This window comes from Babesia bigemina, assembly GCF_000981445.1.
Source record: "Babesia bigemina genome assembly Bbig001, chromosome : III".
NCBI classification, from domain to species: Eukaryota; Apicomplexa; class Aconoidasida; order Piroplasmida; family Babesiidae; genus Babesia; species Babesia bigemina.
In genome coordinates, this window is record NC_027218.1 from 3,431,891 (window position 1) to 3,454,904 (window position 23,014).

At 47.2% G+C, this 23,014-nt stretch overlaps 5 protein-coding genes across 5 annotated transcripts; 1 reads left to right on the forward strand and 4 right to left on the reverse strand.

Moving 5' to 3' along the window:
* Positions 1-1,480: 1,480 nt before the first annotated feature.
* BBBOND_0313920 (hypothetical protein) lies at positions 1,481-6,433 on the reverse strand (the record flags this gene model as incomplete). The annotated part of the gene is made up of 1 exon (XM_012914222.1): positions 1,481-6,433. The coding sequence occupies one exon, from the start codon at positions 6,431-6,433 to the stop codon at positions 1,481-1,483; it is 4,953 nt and encodes a 1,650-aa protein (XP_012769676.1).
* A 1,205-nt stretch (positions 6,434-7,638) lies between these two features.
* Positions 7,639-12,771, reverse strand: BBBOND_0313930 (hypothetical protein; the record flags this gene model as incomplete). The annotated part of the gene is made up of 1 exon (XM_012914223.1): positions 7,639-12,771. One exon carries the CDS (start codon positions 12,769-12,771, stop codon positions 7,639-7,641), a length of 5,133 nt encoding a protein of 1,710 aa, XP_012769677.1.
* Positions 12,772-14,191: 1,420 nt separating this feature from the next.
* On the forward strand, positions 14,192-14,437 carry BBBOND_0313940 (hypothetical protein; the record flags this gene model as incomplete). The annotated part of the gene is made up of 1 exon (XM_012914224.1): positions 14,192-14,437. The coding sequence occupies one exon, from the start codon at positions 14,192-14,194 to the stop codon at positions 14,435-14,437; it is 246 nt and encodes an 81-aa protein (XP_012769678.1).
* A 90-nt stretch (positions 14,438-14,527) lies between these two features.
* Positions 14,528-19,975, reverse strand: BBBOND_0313950 (hypothetical protein; the record flags this gene model as incomplete). Its single annotated transcript, XM_012914225.1, has 1 exon — positions 14,528-19,975. One exon carries the CDS (start codon positions 19,973-19,975, stop codon positions 14,528-14,530), a length of 5,448 nt encoding a protein of 1,815 aa, XP_012769679.1.
* A 1,598-nt stretch (positions 19,976-21,573) lies between these two features.
* Positions 21,574-22,769, reverse strand: BBBOND_0313960 (hypothetical protein; the record flags this gene model as incomplete). The annotated part of the gene is given in 9 exon segments (XM_012914226.1): positions 21,574-21,771; positions 21,836-22,033; positions 22,087-22,290; positions 22,340-22,363; positions 22,415-22,439; positions 22,459-22,514; positions 22,549-22,588; positions 22,621-22,661; positions 22,713-22,769. 9 exon segments carry the CDS (start codon positions 22,767-22,769, stop codon positions 21,574-21,576), a joined length of 843 nt encoding a protein of 280 aa, XP_012769680.1.
* Positions 22,770-23,014: the final 245 nt, after the last annotated feature.

Below are 23,014 nucleotides of genomic sequence, written 5' to 3' on the forward strand. Positions count from 1 at the left end.
GGATGTTGCGGCCCACAGGAAAGCGGAAGATGCACAGGTCGAGCAGGATGATGGCGACGATGATGGCAACGATGACGGCGGCGATGGTGGAGTAGGGAGGGGGGGAAGGCGGAGAATCATCGTCTTTCTTGACAGCTTGGGGAGGGGACAAATGATCTTGACTGGCTTCGGAGCTTTTTGGACCTGGGAGAGAGGGGGAACCAGGGGGAGGCTGTGGAACGGGGAGAGGAGATTGGCAGGAGTCAGGCTCCTCTCTACATTTCCGTTGACAACAGTCACATTTACAGTCTTTCTCCTTGCCTGTACATTGTTTCTTACATCTCAAAGTTTCGCATTCGTATTTTTTACCTCTGTTTTGGCTGCGCATAAAGTAATCATACCAACATTCATCGCATCTTCCAGCCTTACACTCTGTACAACACCAGGGACAACAATTACACACTACATTTTTTCGACATCCATTATGACACTGCGTGCACAGAGCATATGGCATGTACACTCGCCCCGTCATCTTCCCCTCCCAGTCACTCAATCTGCGAACATATCAATCACTCAAGCAGCACTCACCAACTGCAACACGTACCACTGCCCCTCCCAGTCCCCTTAACCTGCAGACATATCAATCACCTAGCAACGCACTCACCAACTGCAACACTACCACTGCCGCTCCAGTCCCCTCAACCTGCAGACATATCAATCACTCAAGCAGCACTCACCAACTGCAACACGTACCACTGCCGCTCCCAGTCCCCTCATCAACACTCACCCTCACCGCTGTATCCCCCCAGCCCGGGCCACCGACACCCACGCTGCCCGGGATACCACAGCTGCCCTGACGCGACGCATGTGATCAGCACCAACTGTCACTCTAAATTATTCACTATTCGCATCGCCATGAAAATTGCAGCGAACCCCGTGCGCTCAACTCCCACAGTGCAGCAGCACCGTGATACGAGCCGCGGTATCGGCGCCATGCTGGCGGAGCGTGTCGGCTAGGTCCCTAAATATCATATTAACGATCGCTACATTGCCGCCTATAAACGCCATTTAACCAGGCCAACGCGGATTACGCCACCCTGCCAGTGACTCGCAACACACGACTTAGGTCACCCGCCGCGGCCCTCACGACCGCCTACCTTAGCGACCAATCACCCAGCCTCACGTGACACTCACTCAATGGGCAACGCGGACACCTCTCACAGTCAACGCGTAACTCAACGCACCAGGCAATCAACGTGCTACAACACTCACTAAATTACGGTTCATCCGCCAGCTTAGCACTTTGCCTGGGTGCTAGCTTAGCACGTAGCCTGGGTGCTAGGTCAACACTTTGCCTGGATGCCAGCTTAGCACTTAATCTCAACGCTATCTAGTTCACAGGTTGCCGCTAGAGTAATTCGAGACATTAGACTACGTTTGTTTGTTAGGTGAGTAGGTGAGTTGTTACGTGAGTTGTTGTGAATTACAAGTGTGAATACAATTACGGTTGTAGATACGATATCTTCGCAAGCCTTCCGACTTGCGCCGCCGCCAACAGTGATTGCGCCGTTATCTTGTGCGACGACGGTATCCTCAGGTGTGAGCGTATGTGGAGCACATCCAGTCTGCCAACCATCACGCAGATGAGGTAGAAGAGGGACAGTGACCAAAGAGGGAGGACCAAGTAGAAGAATGGTAGGCGGATTTGCCAAAGGAAGTCGTCGCATTTGGTCAAGAGGTTTCCGAAACATTTGGAAGTCAACACGTTCTGCAGCTGCTTTGTAAAGTCGTGGCAATATCGTCGATGATGCTGTTCTAGCAATTTCATTGAATCTCCGAAGGTGAAACCATATCCGTAGAATGCGCCCAGCACGCCGCGACAACGTACGAGTGCGTTGCATTTGCAGTTGTAGTCGACACCGTGTTTTCCCGGTTTACATGTATCGCCTATCAGGCAACTACGGCATCCCCAGTATTGGCAGGAGATAGCACAGAATGCGTCAAGTAACGATTTCAGATATTGATAAAACGTCCAAGGAAGGTAAAGTGCCCATGATAGATAGAGCCCAGAATGTTTGATGGCGAGACAACTATACGCATCAGAGGACAACGAATATAGGTATGGGCCACAGTAAACATTCCGATTAGGATAGACACAAGATTTGTCTGTACAGAGAGTGTAGAGATCGGCATTTGTTGCATCGGGGTGCGGGTTAGCATTATGGTTCTTGTTGCTGTTATATGCATCACGCAAGGCACTTGTGAAGCTGGACGCATTCTCATACAGCTTGATAGACTGCTTATCAATGGATTCTTCAAACGATTCACGTAATGTTTTCACGTCACTCTTTCTCTTGGTTGTAGTAGCGTTAATACCGGCAGCCAGCGTTAACACAAAACTAAAGTGCTCTGATAGCGTCGACGGTGGTTTAGGATCGAGGGCAAATAGACATGAGAGCCCATCGAAATTGAGGAATATATCAATAATTCGACAGAGATCAGCACCCGTTTTCGTTGACCCGGAGAATCCCCTGAACCCAAGCGGTGTCAAACAAGGCATGCCAGGTGAGCTCTTTGGACACGTGTTACACGTTGACTTACAGCCTATGGAGGAGAGGTCATGTGGCAAGTGACCAGTCAGAGAGTCGTATAGATATGACATTAATGGCGACGTAGGTTGGCAATTTGGTTGACAATTTACCTTGCATTTTGGTTGGCACTCAGCTTTGTCGGTTGAATGCTTTTCACATGGCGAGTTGGATGCCTTCACACTTTTGCCGTACAGGCACTCGCTCCAACCGTGATATTTAGCACCGAGTCTGCATTTTTGTTGCAAAAATCGTAGACATTGGAGTACTCTACGCAGCAAATCGACGATCATCTGCAAGCAATCGTCCCCCGTTTTGGGGTATTTGAATTTAAATGAGTTGTTGCAAAACTCGCTGCCATAGATGGTTTGGGCGTCACCGTGGCCGGCGATAGCTGTAACGATATCGTAAGACATTGAGCAGATATGGGCAAGAGCCTTGTCGACACGTTCGTATGTTATGTCGCTTGGGTAAGCCGGTATTGATAGCGATCCTTCATCAACCGCTGTGAACTCAAGACCGTCGAGCACCTGCGCCTTATGCTTATCTTTGTCGGTCAGCACGTCAGTGATGCTGTCACGCAAGAGGGTCGAATACACTCCGCTATATGGAAGCCCGGAGAACCATACGAGGGCATCATATACGCTGCTTGGCACTTTGGTTGATGACGCAGTGGGTATGTGACACACCTCATTGTACTTATCTGTGTGATAGAGAATGCATTCGAGTAGGTCGAAGAGATTGAATTGACTGGGTTTCTTGGTTTTATTAGATTTGCAGGTTTTGAGATGTTTGGCTATTTCAGTATCGATGTAGTCTGTTTCGAGTAGTTTATCATGAATGGTCTTACCGCTGAGCTTGTCAGATGGGTGCTTCAATTCGCCGTCTTTCGATACCTCATCAGTGGCGACTTGAAATCCGCAGCGGACCAAAAATGTGCCGAGTGAATTTTCGCCGCGTTTGTCATTCTTACACCATTGTCTACTATTCCAGCCGCCGCCGGCCATGCACCCTTTATTCAAGCTGTTAAGACTGTCATGAAGAGTATATAAAATGGTGGCAAAGACTTTGACATATTTGGACGCGTGGCTTTCGTCGTATATTTGGCCAGAGTACCTGCTGACGTAGGCCTTTTGGAACTCAGTGACAATAGTAGTGAAGCCACTTCGCACGGCCACGAGGATGAAAGGGTTCTTCCCTTCACCATACGTCGACGGTTTGAATTCACTAACCTTAGTTTCAAGTGGATCCAGGTTTGTCAAGAATTCATGGTCGAAGTGTCCACGTTCTGCGAGCATAGCGAGCACCTTGCGGAGGGCTTCCTTGGCAGGCGTAATGATTTTGTAATCGGACGTGAAATCTTTCTGCTTCTCTAAGCTGCCAAAAAAGGCCTTCACAGCAGTATTGAATTTTTCAGCGCCCTGACTGAGCGGAGATTTTTGTTTAGGGGAGTGCGTCTCCGAAATCTTATCAATGCCCTGAATCACTTGTTCGCCTGTCAGAAAGTGCGTTTCCAACCTCAACATAAACCCATTCAGCCCGGTGTTCAGATCATTGTGTATCTTGGCCGACAATCCATTTAATTCGCCGTTAACTTTTCCTGTAAACTTCTCGAGCAGGGACTTGGTTGAGCAGACGAACCGTTTCTGAATTAGGGTGGTGAGTTTCACGGTGGCTGCTTCCACTTCTTGTCTGACGTTGTTCTCGAGTTTTTCGATGGTTTCTTGGCATGCTCGGGTGGCAAAAGCATCCAAGCCATGAACGAATGTAATGGTACTTTTCAAATCCTTGCTCCGCAATTCGCTAAGTTGGCGGTGGATGTGTTGAAGAGTGTCTTTGGCTGGCGTACCGCGTTCCGTTTTGCCAATATCCCTCTTGAGCTTTTGCAAATTCTGCTTGATAGCATTACCGCTAGCGCTTAAGGCGTCTAGTAACTCAGAAAGGTACTTCGGAAGCTCAGTAGAGAGAGTATGAAGCGAGCTCTTGACATAGTCCACGTTTATGTCAGTAGCATGGGTTTTTATTTCATTAACTGTACTTTTTAAAGATTCGTTTGCTAAACTAAACAGATTCATCATACTCTTAACGTTGATTTGTTGTGGATCGCTAACTGTATCCATCTCGAATTTTCCTAGCACTTCGTTAATTGCAGCGCTGGCTCCATCTGTTATCTGCTTTTTAGCAGCAAAGTCGAACGTTTCAACAGCTTTCTTAAGTCCCCCAACTCCGCCACTTCCATCAACTGCCTTAGTCAGCTCTTCGATGAGTTTGGCAAGAGAACCCTCATCAGGATTTTCCACACCTCCAGTCTGACCGTATACTGTCGTTTTCAGCTCTATTAGAGCATTATATTTTGCAACGGCAGTAGTCAAGCTAGGATCGTCTCTTATTTTAGCAATCTCTTCTTTTGCCGGATGAAACTCTGTTTTGAGTTTTTCGCCCAGCGCATTTATTGCGCCAGCTGCCTTGTCGACAGCCTCTTTTAGATTTTTCACAGTAGATGGCGTTCCAGATGTTACTTCGTCATAGTGTTCCGTTATAGCACGCATTCCACTATTCAACTCTTCTACAAGCTCCATTATACTTCCGGCTGTCGACGGTTGAACATTTAACATACTACTGATACGTTGTAAAATACCGACATAGCTCTCAAGTTTTCTTGATTTTGGTGATAAAGCATTTTGGAATTTTTGTAGATTTGCTTTTTCAAGCGCTTCCGCAAAATCATAAAATTTTTGTTTAAACGCTTTAATGTACAAAGAACCAAGGCTCGCAGAATTTTCTGTGATTCGGCCGATTACTGCTGTGAGCTCATTTTTAGACTCAGTTAAAGACTGGAACTGCTTACCTACCAGACCTTTGACTACGCCATTCACCGCACTGCTGCTTCTCACATCATTTAACATCTTACTAATATCATCCCTCAACGCCTGCAACCCAATACGTACATTGACCTCAAGGCTGTCTGCTTGCTCAGTAACTTGCTGCGCCAGACTTTCAAGTTTTCTTTTTACACCATTAATATTTGTTTCGAGATCCTTTCTCCGCCTTTCCAACTGCTCTCCAACTCGTTTGATAGAATTTTGTTGATTCTTTCCAATTCCTTTTTGTACAATTCCTTCAGCCTCGTATATCGTTGTATCAACAATTTTGTCGGACGCATCTATCCATTTCTTCAACTCCTCCACATACTCTTCCAGCTTAGTGTCGATAGCGTTAAGTTGTTTCCAAATATCTTTCGCCAGTCTTTTGAATTGCTCTACAAGATATTTTACTTCCCTATTAATATGCTTGTTCATTTGTGTGTGAAGCGATTGGAGAGTTTCGGTGATGATTCTGTTTGTTACTTCGAAGTCCTCACTTTCCTTATTCGACAGCTCATTGAGCCGCTGACTCTCATGGCTCACAGCCTTCAAAGCGTTCCTCACGCATTCCTGTAATCTGGGATTTAAGTCGTCGATTGCTTTTCTTATTTCTTCTTTTTTACCGGTATTTAGAGCTTCATTGAACTCTGTTGCAAATTGTTTACATTCAAGCAGTTTACTTTTAATTAACTCTACAGCCTGCATCAAGGCATCATTAGTGACTGCATTTTCGTTCGGCAAAATGCTTTTTACTGCGTTTACAATGTTTTTATCAATTTGCTTTTGAAGATTTTTAATGGGTTTTTTAATTTCATCATTCGACCTCTTCACCCTCTCATTATACCTCCCCACCCCTTCGACCACACTTCCAATCGCAACACTAAAACCTTTTTTACCGGCGTGTTTATTGGTGTTAAGAGTGTTAATTGCATCTGTAATTGTCTCTTTATGCTGCCCTAAATGCTCTTTGATGTTGCTGAGAACACCACACAAAAACGCCATCACCCCGTCACTCAGCCTATCCAGGTCAGAGTACACAATGCCCTGGCCAGTGTAGCCTTTGGAGGATGGATTGAAGCCGAGGAAAGTTTCGAGGCCGGTGCAGACGTTAGTAAGGATGTTAGTAGAGTTATTATTTAAGGTATTTTTAGGGTTTTAAATTTTGTCAAATTTCTTGCCAAGCTCCCTAGGCGGCACATGGTCAGGGCAGTGGCAAGAGGTGGAAGAAGGGAGGGGAAGGGTGACAGGGCACAAGTTATTGTCATGGTTTATAGAGGTCATAGCGGTATTATGGCGAGGTGAACGGGCGATGTAGAGTGGATTAGGGAGCGATGTAGAGTGGGTTAAGGGGCGATGTGGAGTGGATAAAGGAGCGATGTAGAGTGGGTAAAGGAGCGATGTAGAGTGGGTTAGGGAGCGATGTAGAGTGGATAAGGAGCGATGTGGAGTGGGTTAGGGAGCGATGTGGAGTGGATAAAGGAGCGATGTAGAGTGGGTTAGGGAGCGATGTAGAGTGGATAAGGAGCGATGTGGAGTGGGTTAAGGAGCGATGTAGAGTGGATAAGGGAGCGATGTAGAGTGGATGATAAATACCACTTAGCTCACCACTGTCATCGCTGCCGTGTCCATAACCATGTCACCGCTGCCGTGACCATGTCATCGCTGCCGTGACCATGTCATCGCTGCCGTGATTATTAACTTGGTCAGCACATTGGTCACCACTTTGGTCAGCACATTGGTCAGCACCTTGGTCACCACTTTGGTCAGCACATTGGTCAGCACCTTGGTCACCACTTTGGTCAGCACCTTGGTCAGCACGTTGGTCAGCACATAGGTCACCACTCTGGTCATGGCATTGGTCACCACTTTGGTCACCACTTTGGTCAGCACTCTGGTCATCACGTTGGTCACCACATTGGTCAGCACATTGGTCAACATGTTGGTCATGGCATTGGTCACCACGTTGGTCAGCACATTGGTCAACACGTTGGTCAGCACATTGGTCAGCACCTTGGTCAGCACTTTGGTCATGGCATTGGTCATGGCATTGGTCAGCACCTTGGTCAGCATCTTGGTCATCACTTTAGTTAACTACTACACAACCACATACAACGATTAATGAGTGATACAACAGATTAAAGCACAATTCATAAGTTAGGTGAGTAGGTGATGCTAGGTGAGTGTAGGATGTAACAACGTGAGTACGATTATGGTTGCAGGTAAAACACTCTGTTAAGCTTGTTAACACGTCCAGCAGCAAGTAGTGATTGAGCAGCGATACGATGCGATGAGGGACTATGTAGATGCGATTTGATGTGGAGGAGGTCGAGGCGGATGACCATGATGTGGATGAGGTAGAGGAGAGAGAGGAGCCAGAGGGCGACGTTGAGCCAGATGAAGGGGGCGCGAATTTTGAAGAGGAATTCGTCGCACTTGTTGAAAAGTTCAGTGAAGTTTCTCGAATTGAGTACGTTGCGTAGTTGAGTGTAGAAGTGACCACAATATCTTATTCCATCCGTGTCGAGCAAAATGCTTGATTCACCAAATGTAAATCCGTATGCGTAGAAGGTGCTCGAGACTCCGCGACAGTTTACAATACTTCCGCATTTGCAATTGTAGTTTGCTCCGTGCTGTCCTCTCTTACAGTCGTCACCACGCAAACAACCCTGGCATCCCCAGTCTTGACAAGCGATGGAACAGAATCCAATGTATAGATTGTTTAGTGAATTCCAAAAAACCCATGGAAGGTATAAGGCCCAAGAGAGGTACGTAGCAGAATGTTTCTTGGCAAGATAATAATACGAATCGCGGCATAATGACTGAAGGTAGGGAGCGCAGTATATGTTGTCTTTTGGAGCAAATAGGCACGGTTTAGTCATTGATAGGCTCGACACATCGGGAGAAGTAGCGGTGCTGTGGTCATGCGTATTCCGACTGCTACCATAAGCTTTACGAAGCGCATCAGTGAATTCCGTAGGCACGTCGTGCAGTTTAACCGATTGTTTAGTAACGGCGTCTGTCAACCACGTGAGATGCCTGGGAGCTATTTTTTCATTCCAACTTCTTACAAGGGCCGACGCAAACTCAAAGTGTTCGGGCAATGTAGACGGCGGCTTGGGCATTAAACCGAACAGCGATATGATGTTCGAGTTGTCGAAGAATTTGGTCAGCACTTCACCCAGCTCCTTGCCTGTCTTCGTACTTCCGGAGAAACCTCTAAAGCCAAGGGGTGTCAGACACGGCTGTCCGGGCACGCCTTTGGGGCAGTTGCTGCATACGGATTTGCATCCCATGGCAGTCAGGTTGTGAGGAAGATGGCCGGGGAGCGTGTCGGACAGATATGATTGGAGCGGTGATCTAGGCAGGCAGTCGGTTTGCTTGTCATCTGGATGCTTATCACAATGCGATTTACCGGTCGAGATATCTCTGCCATAGAGGCAATTCGACCAACCAATATGGTGAGTTTCCAGCTTGCACTGGCTATGCAAGAATCTGAACACGGGGAACAATCTGCGTAGGATGTCCATCAATAGTTCGAGGCAACTGGCAGCATCAGTTGGATAATGTAGATTAAGCGAGTTATTGCAGAAGTCAACGGCATAAATTGTGTATGCGTCGCCGTAGCCGATGATCTCACTCAGCACGTCATATGCTCTGGAACACAGGCGCTTCACTGCTCTCTGTGCTTCGTTACACTCAATTGGGTGTGGATACGCCTGTAGTGGTTGCTCGCTGACAACGGTCACGGGGATGTCACCGTTCTCAGTTGGCTGGTTCTTAGGATCGACGAATAGCTCGCTGACAGCGTCACGCCATAGATCCTCATAGACGTCATTGCAAGGCAGACCAGACAGCCAACAGAGCATCTCGTATATAGAACACGGGCGTCTCTTTGACGATGAAGTAGCTATGTGACCGATTTTGTAATAATCGTTAAGGTAAATGTACATATTTTCGAGTGGACGTCTGACATTGTTGTCTGTATGATACACATGTTCATAATCATTGCCTGCAAGGGACATTTGTATTCCTTTACCAGTCAAGTGTCTTTTTACTTCTCCATTTTGTTCAGTTGTGGAGTCGCAAACATCGTAACCTTGATCGGCGACGAGTCTTCCGAGGTCACTAAAAGCGGTTGTTTGTTGTCCGCTAAGATTTCTGGAACCTCGTCTCAGAGAAGCCAACGAAGACCTTAAGGTCGAAACTACGGTCAGAAAAAGCTTACTTAACTTAGTTCCGTAAGCTGTTAATTTCCCTTTTTCTTCAAGGTTAGCACCAAAAGTCTCCCCCGAGTACCTGCTGACGTACTGCTTCGCAAGCTCCCCGTGGAACGCGGTGACGCCGGCCCTGACGCCGTTGAGCAGCGGGGAGGCCTCGGCGAATTGGGTAGGGGTGAGGGCGGTGAGCTGCGTTTGGAGTTCGGCGAGATTGGAGGAGACGGCGGCGGAGAAGTGTTTTGCGTCGAAAATGGTATCAAGCAAATTATCAAGGGATGAGGTAACCGGCTCCATGGTTGTCGAGTAGGGAGAGACGTCATCTTGTTCCGACAATTCATGGAAAAAATTATGACAAAAGTTCTTTACGTGACTGGTATATATATAAAAATCAATGCTTGATGGACTGATGGGATGTATCTCAAATGTGTCACTCAACTTGTTCATCAGGCCTTTGAGGCCGGTCGAAAAATCATGCTCGATTATCTGTTGGATTTTGGGGAGCTGATCTGTTATACATTCCCGTAGTGAAAGAAAATTTGTTTTTCTCTGATCGCTGAACATTTTCTGCACGTGTTCTTCTAACACGTTGAATGCGTCATTCACCTGCTTCTGCAAGTCAACCTTCAAGTCTTGCAGTTTCCTATTCGAAGTATCCCGAGCGGCTTGTAGAGCTCTCTCAATTGATTCAACGGTTTTGGTTAAGGTCTTTTCGGCCGCTCCGATAAGCGATGTAATGGGATCGATTGTGTCTTTTATTGCTGTAATTTTATTTTTCAGCTCTTCCATCAATCCATCAGCATGGGCCTCCGCTTGTCTGATGACCTCGGGTACATTTTTTAATTTTTCAAGTTCTTCCTGAATTTTGTCAACTGCGCTCGTTAGAGACTTTTGGGTCGATTCAAATTGGTGCATCAATGATGATACCTTTATATCACCAGTACCAAATACATTAACTGCCTGATCAATAGCGGTATCAGCTGCATCCTGGATCTTTTCTCGGGCTTCCGTGTCGAAATCGTCAACGGCTGCACCAAGCTTGTTAGTGACGTTGGCCTTAAACGTGCCGAGCAGTCCGTCAACCTCCTTCTTCACGTGATCGATAGCGTTGTCTAAGTCTCTGACGGGAATTACGCCATTGCTGCCTGGAGTCTTAGCGGCCTTAGTAAGATGACCGTGAAGTGTACCAATTTTCGGTGTGGCCTCTTTTAACGCCTTGGTGATCCCATCGCCTGGTTGCTTTCCTGCTCCTTCTTTGTCGCCAAGTTTTGTTATTATCGATGCAGCCTTTTGTGTAGCATCATCCACGTTTGATATTTTGGCATCACTGTTTGCCAATGATTCAAAAACTGTCGCAAGATTTCGAGCCGCACCGGAAACATATTGCAACACAGTTTTTACAGCAGCTTTAAAAGCATGTACATAGATATTATCTGTTGAATCGGCTGACTGCAACTTGGCTTCACGCTTAATTTCGGTGATAAATGTATCAATATTTGCAGAATTAGCTTTATCACCAACTGCATCAGCAACTTTCTTCAGATATTCATACACACCTCGAAGGATTGCCTGGACAGTGTCCCCGGATCTGGGTTTGTTGCCATTAACCTTCTTAACAACCTCCTTGATTTGCTTCATTATTGCGTTTACCATCGTCGTAACCGTGTTGTTCATAGTTCTATCTTTCACATAATAACTAATATCCCTTTTTACTCCTTCATTGTCCAAAATCTCTTTCGCCCATTTTTCCACTGTGCTGTGCCCCTCTTCTGCCTTATCCATATTAGTGCCTATCTTTGTGGCATAGGTTCCAAGAGTTTCTATAATTTCACCCAGTTTTCCTGACCTCGTCCTTCCATCTATCTTATATATACTCTCAACAAGACTCTCAATCTGCATTTTTAGCCTTTTCCAATTGTAATATATGCTGTCTGATGCCGGATAACCCGGTGGCTGCGTATCTCCAACCTTAGCTTTAATCCCTGCAACTCTTTCTTCAAGACAATTAAATATATCTTCAAGTCGTTTGCTGCTTCCAGCATTGCCGAAATCTTTGCCTACCTCTCCGATTTTTGTACGAACTGCGCTGATCAAAGTACTAAGACGCTCCTGAATATGTGTTACAAATAATCTATCAATGTTTCCATTTTGTGATGAACCTGAGTCATTAGTGATTCTTTCAAGTTTTTGTTTCTCTGCTGCAAGTTCGGCCAATTCAGTTTGAACAAAAGTGCTAACGTCTCTTCTAAGTCCTTCGATTCTTTGTCTCAACAGTAGCAAATCTTTCTGCACATCTTTTTCGAGAGTGCTTACATTGGATTGAGCCACTTCGAATTGCTGCAAAAGCGCAGTCTTAGGACCATCATTTTTTGCAAACTCCTCCACTTTACTTTTAAGCTCACCAATTTTAATAGTGATGTTATTTTTATATCTGTTTGTATAGTTAAGCCCTTTATCACCAAGCAAATCCTGAATTAACTTTTGTGCGTCTTTCACAGCCTTTCTGATGATCTCAATTTGACTTTGCGTCGTTCTCTTATGATTATTAATTCTGCTCTCAATGCTCCCATGATGCTGATGTAGCGTTTGTTTCGCAGCCTGTATTTCGGTTTCGATATGTTTGTTAAGCTTTTGCGGAATGACCGTGAAGTTATTATCAAGAGCCTCTACGGAACTTATGACGCCGGCATCATTGACAGAATTCCAAAAATGCTGCACTACTTGCTTTATCAAATCTAATTTGGGCGACAGTTCTTTTTTAAGCTTGTCATCAATTCCGTTTAAGGCTTCATATGAATCCATAGCCTCCTGGAGGTACAGAGCAGTAAATCCACGCCATGTGGAGAGCTGATCTATAATCAATTCGCCACTCATATCAACTGAAGCATGGCCTTCTAACGTTTTTTCAAGATTTTCCAACGGTGTCATTACCGCTTTATTTTTTTCCTCCACCCCCCTCACCCACGCCTGAATCCCCTGACTGACAAAGGCAATACTACTATCAAAATTTTTTCTATTATATTTAGCGTGTTTAATGCTATTTAATATGGTTTCTAAATTGTTATTATAAATAGTTAAATTTGTATTCTTTTTTACTTCAGTGATTATACTAGACAAAAATCCCATCACCCCGTCACACAGCCTGTCCAGGTCAGAGTACACGATCCCCTGGCCAGTGTAGCCTTTGGACTCAGAGTTGAAGCCGAGGAATTTTTCGAGGCCGGTGCAGAGGTTATTAAGGATGTTAGTAGGGTTGTTATTTGAGGTGTTTTTAAGGTTTTAAATTTTGTCAAATTTCTTGTCAAGCTCCCTAGGCGGCACATGGTCAGGGCAGTGGCAAGAGGTGGAAAAAGGGAAGTGAAGGGTGACAAGGCAGAAGTTATTATTGTGGTCTAAAGAGGTCATAGCGGTATTAAGGCGAGGTGATTCGAGCGATGTAGAGTGGATAAGGGGCGATGTAGAGTGGATAAGGGAGCGATGTAGAGTGGGTAAAGGGGCGATGTAAGGTGGATTAGGGAGCGATGTGGAGTGCATAAAGGAGCGATGTAGAGTGGGTTAAGGGGCGATGTAGAGTGGATAAGGAGCGATGTAGAGTGGATAAAGGGGCGATGTAGAGTGGGTTAGGGAGCGATGTAGAGTAGATAAGGGCGATGTGGAGTGGGTTAAGGGGCGATGTAGAGTGGATAAGGGGCGATGTAGGGTGGGTTAGGGAGCGATGTAGGGTGGGTTAAGGGGCGATGTAGAGTGGGTTAAGGGGCGATGTGGAGTGGGTTAGGGAGCGATGTAAGGTGGGTTAGGGAGCGATGTGGAGTGGGTTAGGGAGCGATGTAAGGTGGGTTAGGGAGCGATGTAGAGTGGATTAAGGGGCGATGTAGACTGGATAAAGGGGCGATGAAGAGTGGGTTAGGGAGCGATGTAGAATGGGTTAAGGAGCGATGTGGAGTGGATATAAATCACCACTTATGTCATCGCTGCCGTGTCCATGTCGTCGCTGCCGTGTCCATATCATCGCTGCCGTGACCATGTCATCGCTGCCGTGACCATGACATCGCTGCCGTGTCCATATCATCGCTGCCGTGACCATGTCATCGCTGCTGTGTCCATGTCATCGCTGCCGTGACCATGTCATCGCTGCTGTGTCCATGTCATCGCTGCCGTGACCATATAATCGCTGCCGTGACCATGTCATCGCTGCCGTGACCATGACATCGCTGCCGTGTCCATATCATCGCTGCCGTGACCATGTCATCGCTGCTGTGTCCATGTCATCGCTGCCGTGACCATGTCATCGCTGCCGTGACCATTTCATCGCTGCCGTGACCATGTCACCGCTGCCGTGACCATGTCATCGCCGCCGTGACCATGTCATCGCTGCCGTAACCATGTCATCGCTGCCGTAACCAGGTCATCGCTGCCGTGTCCATGTCATCGCTGCCGTGTCCATGTCATCGCTGCCGTGACTATCAACTTGGTCACCACGTTGGTCATGGCATTGGTCAGCACTCTGGTCAGCACATTGGTCAGCACTTTGGTCACCACTTTGGTCATGGCATTGGTCAGCATCTTGGTCACCACATTGGTCAGCACCTTGGTCACCACGTTGGTCAGCACCTTGGTCAGCACATTGGTCACCACGTTGGTCGTCGCATTGGTCAGCATTTTGGTCACCACTTTGGTCAGCACGTTGGTCAACACTTTGGTCAGCACATTGGTCAGCACTTTAGTCAACACGTTGGTCAGCATCTTGGTCACCACTTTAGTTAACTATTACACAATCACGTACAACGATTAATGAGTGATTCAAAACATTAGACAAGAATTAGTTGTATAGGTGAGTAGGTGAGATGCTAGGTGAGTGTAGATAGTAAACACGTGAGTACGATTACGGCTGCAGATAAAACACTCTGTTAAGCTTGTTAACACGTGCAGCGGCGAGTAGTGATTGAGCAGCTATCCTATGACTCGAGGGACTATGCAAATGCGATTTAATGTGCAGCAGGTCGAGGCGGATGACCATGATGTGGAGCAGGTACAGGAAAGAGAGGAGCCAGAGGGCGACGTTGAGCCAGATGAAGGGGGCGCGAATTTTGAAGAGGAATTCAGGGATAGTTTTGTGCACAAGGTTGTAGAGCACGCTTCCTGGTTTTACAACATTCCCTAATGTCTTGCAAAATTCGACGCACGTCCTTTTGGTGTTGATACGCTTGGCTCCATTTAGCGATTCTGCGTCTCGGAAAGTAAATCCATACTTGTATAATATGGGTAGCGTCGACTGGCAGCTAACAACAGAAATGCAGGCGTGATCGTGACTCGGGTCAGCACTTCTTTTGGTCTGTTGCCTTTCACAGCCCTTTGCGCAGCTCTGCGTACTGCATCTAGTCCCCGGTTTGCCACACTTGCTATTGCACTCCTCAAACAATTGCTGAAGCACATAATAGAATGATTCCGTCAAATAGAGGACGGATGACAGATACCGATCGGCGTGCTTGACGGTGAACGTTGTGCTGACTTCGGAGCATATAGGTTTCATGTAAGGACCACAGGCGTGAGATGAGTTGGAACTCGGATTACAGCTTAACAGGGAGTAGAGAGCACCATCAGCATGCTTACCGAATTTGTGGCTTGTAGTTCCAAGCATCGGCGTGATTTCCAGCTGGGTACTGGAATTTTCAAAATTTGCAGCAATGACGGCACTGTTGAACGCCTCTTCTCTGTGCGTTATAAGTGATTTAAATCTCTGATCATTCCAGTCGACAAGCAAACATTGGAAGAATGCGAACATCTGATCAAATGTTTTGGGAGCACTGGGCAGCACACAACGGAGCATAGAGCACATGGCAGTGAGGGGAGATGACGCAGTGCCGCAGAACTCAGCAAGCACATATCTAATATGCCTGCCAGTGTACCTGTGCGATGCCATGATGGAAATATCCTTGAAGCCCATGGGCGTTTTGCATGGCCCGTTGGTATGGCTTTTGACCGGGCAGTTGAGTTTGCCGGAGTTCCCATCTAGGTTATGCGGTAGGAAGCCCCGTAACCCGTCCTCTAGGTAAGATTGTAGAGGTGATTTTACGCCGCACCTTGGATGCCTTTTGCATTTCTCGGCACTGTTGCAATCGCCGCAGCTGAGGTCATTGCACCGCCAACCCGAGCCACCGACGCCTTGACCGTATTCGCACTCACGCCAGCCACTCATCGAAGTTGAACGTTTGCACTGATCTAACAAGAAATACAGTTGGTTGTACAGGCGGTTTACGATTTCGCATAGCATACATACTAAGGTGTCCATGTTGGTGGGATACTGGAAGCCTTGCGGGTTGGTGTTGAAGTCGCAGGCGTAGATGCCGTCACCGTGGCCGTGACCCAAGAGAACAATAAGAGTCTCTTCGGCTTGGTGGCATACGGCTGTGAGGGTATCCGAGAGGCAAGTAGCTGTGATCTTCTTCGGGTAAGCCTCCAACGCATTGTCATCTTCCGTCTTGAGAGTGATCTCGCTGTCATCCGTGTCGTCATCCTCCCTAACGACAGGGTCAGCGTTTTGATCACTCGCTTCCGATGCCGTTTCCTGTGGTTTTTCAAACAGGTTAGCGAAACCGTTGAGTGTCAACTCGTGATGGACGCGATTGTGAGAGAGACCGGTCAGCCAGCATAGCATATCGAATATTGAAGACGGGTGTTTTTTGGAGGTGGCAGTAAAGTGACAGATTTGGTAGTAAAAGTGGAGGTAGTCAAATAGATCCTTAAGTAATCCGGAGTGATCCTGCGACGATCGCTTATCAAATACCGCAGATGGAGCAACGAGCAGCTCCAAAATGTTATGGCTCCTACACTCCCCATGGTTACGCAATTCACCGTCCTGCTTCGAAGAGTCAGTGGCAACGTGGTAGCCATTCGACCGGAAGAAATCACCGAGCGGATTCTTTTTGTCGCTGGTTGACGCATAGATTCTCTTGACATTCCCAACCTGACCGCATACTCTCCTCATCTCGACCAGAGCGTTGAAGAGAATCGAAAACACGGTGAGACACACCTTCGAACACTTCTTGCCGTACGCTGTCAAATCATACGTATTCTCAGATTTTTCGGTTGTGACTTTAATCCGATGGTTAGTCGTCAAATCATCGGTAAGCAACGCACGATCATACTTCGATATGTAGACGCTTCTCATCTCACTAACAAATTTGGTGAGCCCAGCGGCAATGCTGTCGAGTATGGCAGTGTTCGGCTTGGCGAAGGTTTCTGGTTTTAGTCCGGCGATCTCAGCGTCGAGCTTGTCAAGCTTTCCGTGCGTCTCATGGTCATACCCATTCTTGCTGGTGAAGTGCATGAGCACCTCATCGAGTGCGCCGAAAACAGATTTAAGCTTTTTAGTGTACGTAACCTCAGAAACTGTCGGCGCGCGATTCTTTCTTTTCCTTTCCTCCATATCCACTCTGTCGATCTCACGTTCCAGCAGCATTTGCCATGGCCCGAAACAGAGCTTAAAGGCGTATGATAACTTATGAACAGTATAATCACCGTTGCGTAAATCATTAGTAAGAGGAACGTGGAAGTCTTTCATGAACCCCTTAAATCCAATCTTCAAGTCCGCATCAATTTTCCTGGGCAGATCCCTCAACTCAGTCCTCACCTTGCCGGCAAACTCCGTGAGCAGGAACTTGATGGCCTCGACGTACGTTTTGCGGGCGTGGGTGGTGAGCTTGTCGGTGGCTTTTTGGATGTCCTTTTTGACGTGGTCTGAAATTAGTTGAGTGTAATGCTTATCGGCTCCGGCTAGGTACGAGTCAAGTAGATCGGTGGCGTCTTTGAGGGCCGTAGACACGGGGCCAGTTTGCAGCTCGTGAAGTTTTTCATGAATTTCCTGAAGAGTATCTTCTGCTACGGTACCGCTTTTTGCAGCGTTGCCGATGCGCTCATTCTGCAACTCAGTCAATTTCCGTCGAACTGCATTTGTGCTTGTAGAAACGGCGTCGGACAGAGTGGCGAGATGTTCGTTGATATTGTTTGACAAGGTAACTAAATTGCTCTTAATGTGTTCAATGTCAATACTATCGGCGTATGTATCGATGGCCGTGATATTCCTGTCAACATAGGATGCGAGTGTGTCTGTGTCACCTCCTGTGGAGCTGGTTGCAAGTGTCATCCCAAGCTGTCCATGGAGGTTCTTAATTTTAGTATGAAGTTCTTGTAAAGCCACATCGATTTTGCCGCCGTAGTCCACGCCTGGTGAGGCGTTGTTTACATTGTCGTCAACTTGATTATTAATTTCGGTCACTTTTTTCGAAATGTGCGTCAAGTTGGCGCCTACTTTAATCTCTCCACCGTCAGTGAATGATGCAATTTGTTCAGCAACACGCTTTGCTAATACTGCCAACACTCCCACAGTGGCTTTGACGGCGAGTGTGAGATGCGTGTTGTTAGGACGACCCGTGCTGCCAAACTGTACCAACTTGCGATCGTATCGTACCTGGCCGTCGATAGTGTTAGTGATATCGTCCCCCTTTTTTATCACTTCAGCAGAAAACTTATTCAGATAATTTTTAACATATGACAAATAGTCATCGACTGTATTATTATGGGCAAATGTTTTTTGGGGTCCAATTTGATTGATACCATCCTTTATTTGCTCAATAATTTTCTTCGTAACATATGGACGTACGCTTGCACGTCCCCTAGCACTCAGCTCTCCATTAAAATAACTGTTCCAAGTATTATCTTCAATATACTTCTCAATCCAACCTTTAACTGCTTCATTACTAACTATTTCCGGTATCCATTCCTTTAATACTTTCCCAAAACCAACGTCATCTCCATTCGACTCTTTAAACAACGCGGCATACTTGATTACGCCTTGTCTAATCTGTGTAATACCGTTATCATTACGAACTTTACTTCTACCACTCCGCCCCTCAATTAGATCAACATGGTCTCTAATTTCCTCTTTAAGAACACACCAGTTATGATAAATACTTGCATCACGGTGGTCGGCTGGCAATCCCGCATCTTTTTTATCTCCCACATGCCCCTCAATGATTTCTATTTTACCCTTTATATGCTGCATTATTTTCTCAATACTATCTGGCACCTCGCTGATACCGTCATTAAACTTCCTGCCAATCACGCCAATCGCACTCTTTACTTCTCTCACCTTGTCTTGCAGCGTACTTTTGATGTTGTCAATGTGAAAATGAAGGGTATCTTTCCACTTTAACAACTCCTTTGCATCTTGCTCGATCGGATATTTTTTACTGGTAAGGCTGTCGTTCGCCTCATTTACAATGGCATCCAAACTCTTTTCCCTTACGCCGTGAATGAAACTTTGCGTTTTTTCTATCCACTGCTCCAACTCTAGAACATATTGTGAAAGATCCGTTGCAATCTTCTCCAAATTCTTCTTGATAGGCGTAACTCTCTTCCTCAGTTCATCCACAAACTTTTTCACGTCCTCACCGATTTTACAATCCACATCCACTTTCAAAGTGCTCATCACTTCACCAATCTTCTCAATAGTCTTTTTCAACTCCTTGCTTTCCTGCTCCTTCACCCTCCCCAGCCGCTCGCTCTCATACTCAACTGTCCTACGCACGTTCTCAAGCTTATGTTTCAAATCGCTATTTAAGTCATTAATTGATGTTTTAAGTACGCTACGTTCAGTGTCTAAGTTATTAATGAATGTCTGAGCATTTTGTTTGCACTCTTCCAACTTGGCGTCAATCTGTCCGACGGCCTGCTTCACTTGCTTATCTTGGTACGGTATGAGATTACCACGCTTATCTCTCACGTCTGCTAAAACATTATCTACGTCTTTCAAAAATGCATTACTTACCTTATCATTGAGTTTTTTTACTTCTTGTTTGACGAGGTTATTAGACACTGAGACGGCATCATTATACCCCCGCACCCCTTCGACCACCTGTCCAATCGCAATATTAAAACCTATTTTACCGCCGTGTTTATTGGTGTTAAGTGATGTAATTGCTTCATTTAAAGTATTTTTATGCTGCCCTAAATGCTCTTTGATGTTACTGAGAACACCACTCAAAAATCCCATCACCCCGTCACACAGCCTATCCAGGTCAGAGTACACAATGCCACTGCCATCGTAGCCTTTGGAAGTAGAGTCGAAGCCGAGGAATTTCTCGAGGCCGGAACAAAAGTTATTAAGGATGTTAGTAGGGTTGTTATTTGAGGTATTTTTGAGGTTCAAAATTTTACAAAATTTCTTGCCAAGCTCCCTAGGCGGCACATGGTCAGGGCAGTGGCAAGAGGTGGAAGGAGGGAAGTGAAGGGTGACAAGGCACAAGTTATTAGGATGGTTTAAGAAGGTCATAGCGGTATTATGGCGAGGTAATTCGAGGGATGTAGAGTGGGTAAAGGGGCGATGTAGAGTGGGTTAAGGAGCGATGTAGAGTGGGTTAGGGAGCGATGTAAGGTGGGTTAGGGAGCGATGTGGAGTGGGTTAAGGGGCGATGTAGGATGGATAAGGAGCGATGTAGAGTGGATAAGGGGCGATGTGGAGTGGAGTAAGGGACGATGTAGAGTGGGTTAGGGAGCGATGTAGAGTGGTTAAAGGGGCGATGTAGAGTGGTTAAAGGGGCGATGTAGAGTGGTTAAAGGGGCGATGTAGAGTGGATAAGGAGCGATGTAGAGTGGATAAGGGGCGATGTGGAGTGGATAAAGGGGCGATGTGGAGTGGGTAAAGGAGCGATGAAGAGTGGGTTAGGGAGCGATGAAGAGTGGGTAAAGGGGCGATGTAGAGTGGGTTAGGGAGCGATGTAGAGTGGGTTAGGGGGCGGTGTAAAGTGGATTAGGGAGCGATGTAGAGTGGATAAAGGGGCGATGTGGAGTGGGTAAAGGAGCGATGAAGAGTGGGTTAGGGAGCGATGAAGAGTGGGTTAAGGGGCGATGTAGAGTGGGTAAAGGGGCGATGTAGAGTGGATAAAAAGGCGATGTAGACTGGATAAAGGGGCGATGTAGAGTGGGTTAAGGGGCGATGTGGAGTGGGTAAAGGGGCGATGTAGAGTGGATAAAGGGGCGATGTAGAGTGGGTTAAGGGGCGATGTAGAGTGGATTAGGGAGCGATGTAGAGTGGATAAGGGGCGATGTGGAGTGGATAAAGGGGCGATGTGGAGTGGGTAAAGGAGCGATGAAGAGTGGGTTAGGGAGCGATGAAGAGTGGGTAAAGGGGCGATGTAGAGTGGGTTAGGGAGCGATGTAGAGTGGGTTAGGGGGCGGTGTAAAGTGGATTAGGGAGCGATGTAGAGTGGACAAAGGGGCGATGTAGAGTGGGTTAAGGAGCGATGTAGGGTGGGTTAAGGGGCGATGTAGAGTGGATAAAGGGGCAATGTAGAGTGGATAAAGGGGCGATGTAGAGTGGGTTAAAGAGCGATGTAGAGTGGGTTAAGGGGCGATGTGGAGTGGGTAAAGGGGCGATGTAGAGTGGGTAAAGCGGCGATGTAGAGTGGATAAAGGAGCGATGTAGAGTGGGTTAAGGAGCGATGTAGAGTGGGTTAAGGGCGATGTAGAGTGGATAAAGGGGCGATGTAGAGTGGGTTAGGGAACGATGTAGAGTGGGTTAAGGGGCGATGTGGAGTGGGTAAAGGGGCGATGTAGAGTGGATAATAATCACCACTTGTAACCATGTAATCGCTGCCGTGTCCATGTCATCGCTGCCGTGACCATGTCATCGCTGACGTGACCATGTCATCGCTGCCTCAACCAAGTCATCGCTGCCGTCACCATGTCATCGCTGCCGGAACCATGACATCGCTGCCGTGACTGTTAACTTGGTCAGGTGCTTGGTGACCTCGTTGGTCATGTTATTACTCATCAACGCAATCACTTCTGTCTATAACATTAGATGCCAGTTGGCAGTTAGGTTATCAGTGGGATATGGATGACGATGTTCGCGCTACTAAATTGCTTAGTTTAGCTGTAAAACGCGATGCAGAAGGGTATCTTGCGTACGAGGAAATCGCGGATGTTGCGGCCGACCGGAAAGCGGAAGATGCACAGGTCGAGCAGGATGATGGCGACGATGATGGCAACGACGACGGCGGCGATGGCTTGGGGGGAAGTAGTCACATCACTGCTCATGTGATTTTTCATCAACGTAATCATTAGTGTCTAGCACATTAGATGTCAGTTGCCAGTTTGGTGATTGTAGTTAGCTGCGCAGTAGATACCGCACCCTGTGGAAGGGCCGGATGCGGAAGTAGATCATGACGCAGATGACGACGATGATGAGGGCGACGGGGACGATGATGTAAGGGGCGGGGTTAGAAGATGATGAACTAGTAGGGCCGGTGTGATGCAGTTGACCGGTGTGCTGCTCTACACGGGTGGGAGAGGAGGAACCGGAAGAAAAAGTGTATCCACGCTCCGCATACTGGGCACGTACAGATTCTACATTGCGTGCATTTATACGACAAAAACACGTACAGCCGGTGCCACAGTTTTTACATCCCAAATCATGGCATAAACCTTCACTTCGGCGCCTATAAGAGGTATCGCGACATACAGAACATATACCTCTACACCGTACACAAGACACGTAGCAGCATCTACATTCACCCTGCGTACATCCAGTACCACAGGTACAATTGTCCCTTCCCATCTTCCCCTCTCCCTCCCACTCCCCTCAACCTGCAAACATATCAATCACCTAGCAACGCACTCACCAACTGCAATGTACCACTGCCGCTCCAGTCCCCTCAACCTGCGAACATGTCAATCACCTATGCAAGCACTCACCAACCGCAACACGTACCACTGCCGCTCCCAGTCCCCTCAGCCTGCAGACATATCAGTCACCTAGCAACGCACTCACCAACTGCAACACTACCACTGCCGCTCCCAGTCCCCTCAGCCTGCGATCATATCAATCACTCAAGCAGCACTCACCAACTGCAACACTACCACTGCCTCTACCAGTCCCCTCAACCTGCAAACATCAATCACTTAAGCAGCACTCACCAACTGCAACACGTACCACTGCCGCTCCCACTCCCCTCAGCCTGCAGACATATCAATCACCTAGCGACGCACTCACCAACTGCAACACGTACCACTGCCGCTTCCAGTCCCCTCATCAACACGTACCAGTGCCGTTCCAGTCCTTTCATCACCACGTACCCTCACCGCTGTATCCCCCCAGTCCAGGCCACCGACACCCACGCTGCCCAGGATACCACGGCTGCCCTGACGCGACGCATGTGATCAGCACCAACTGTCACTCTGAATTATTCACTATTCACAACGCCATCAAAATTGCAGCGACCCGTGCGCTCAACTCCCACAGTGCAGCAGGACCGTGCTACGAGCCGCGTTATCGGCGCCATACTGGCCGAGCGTGTTGGCTACGTGCCTA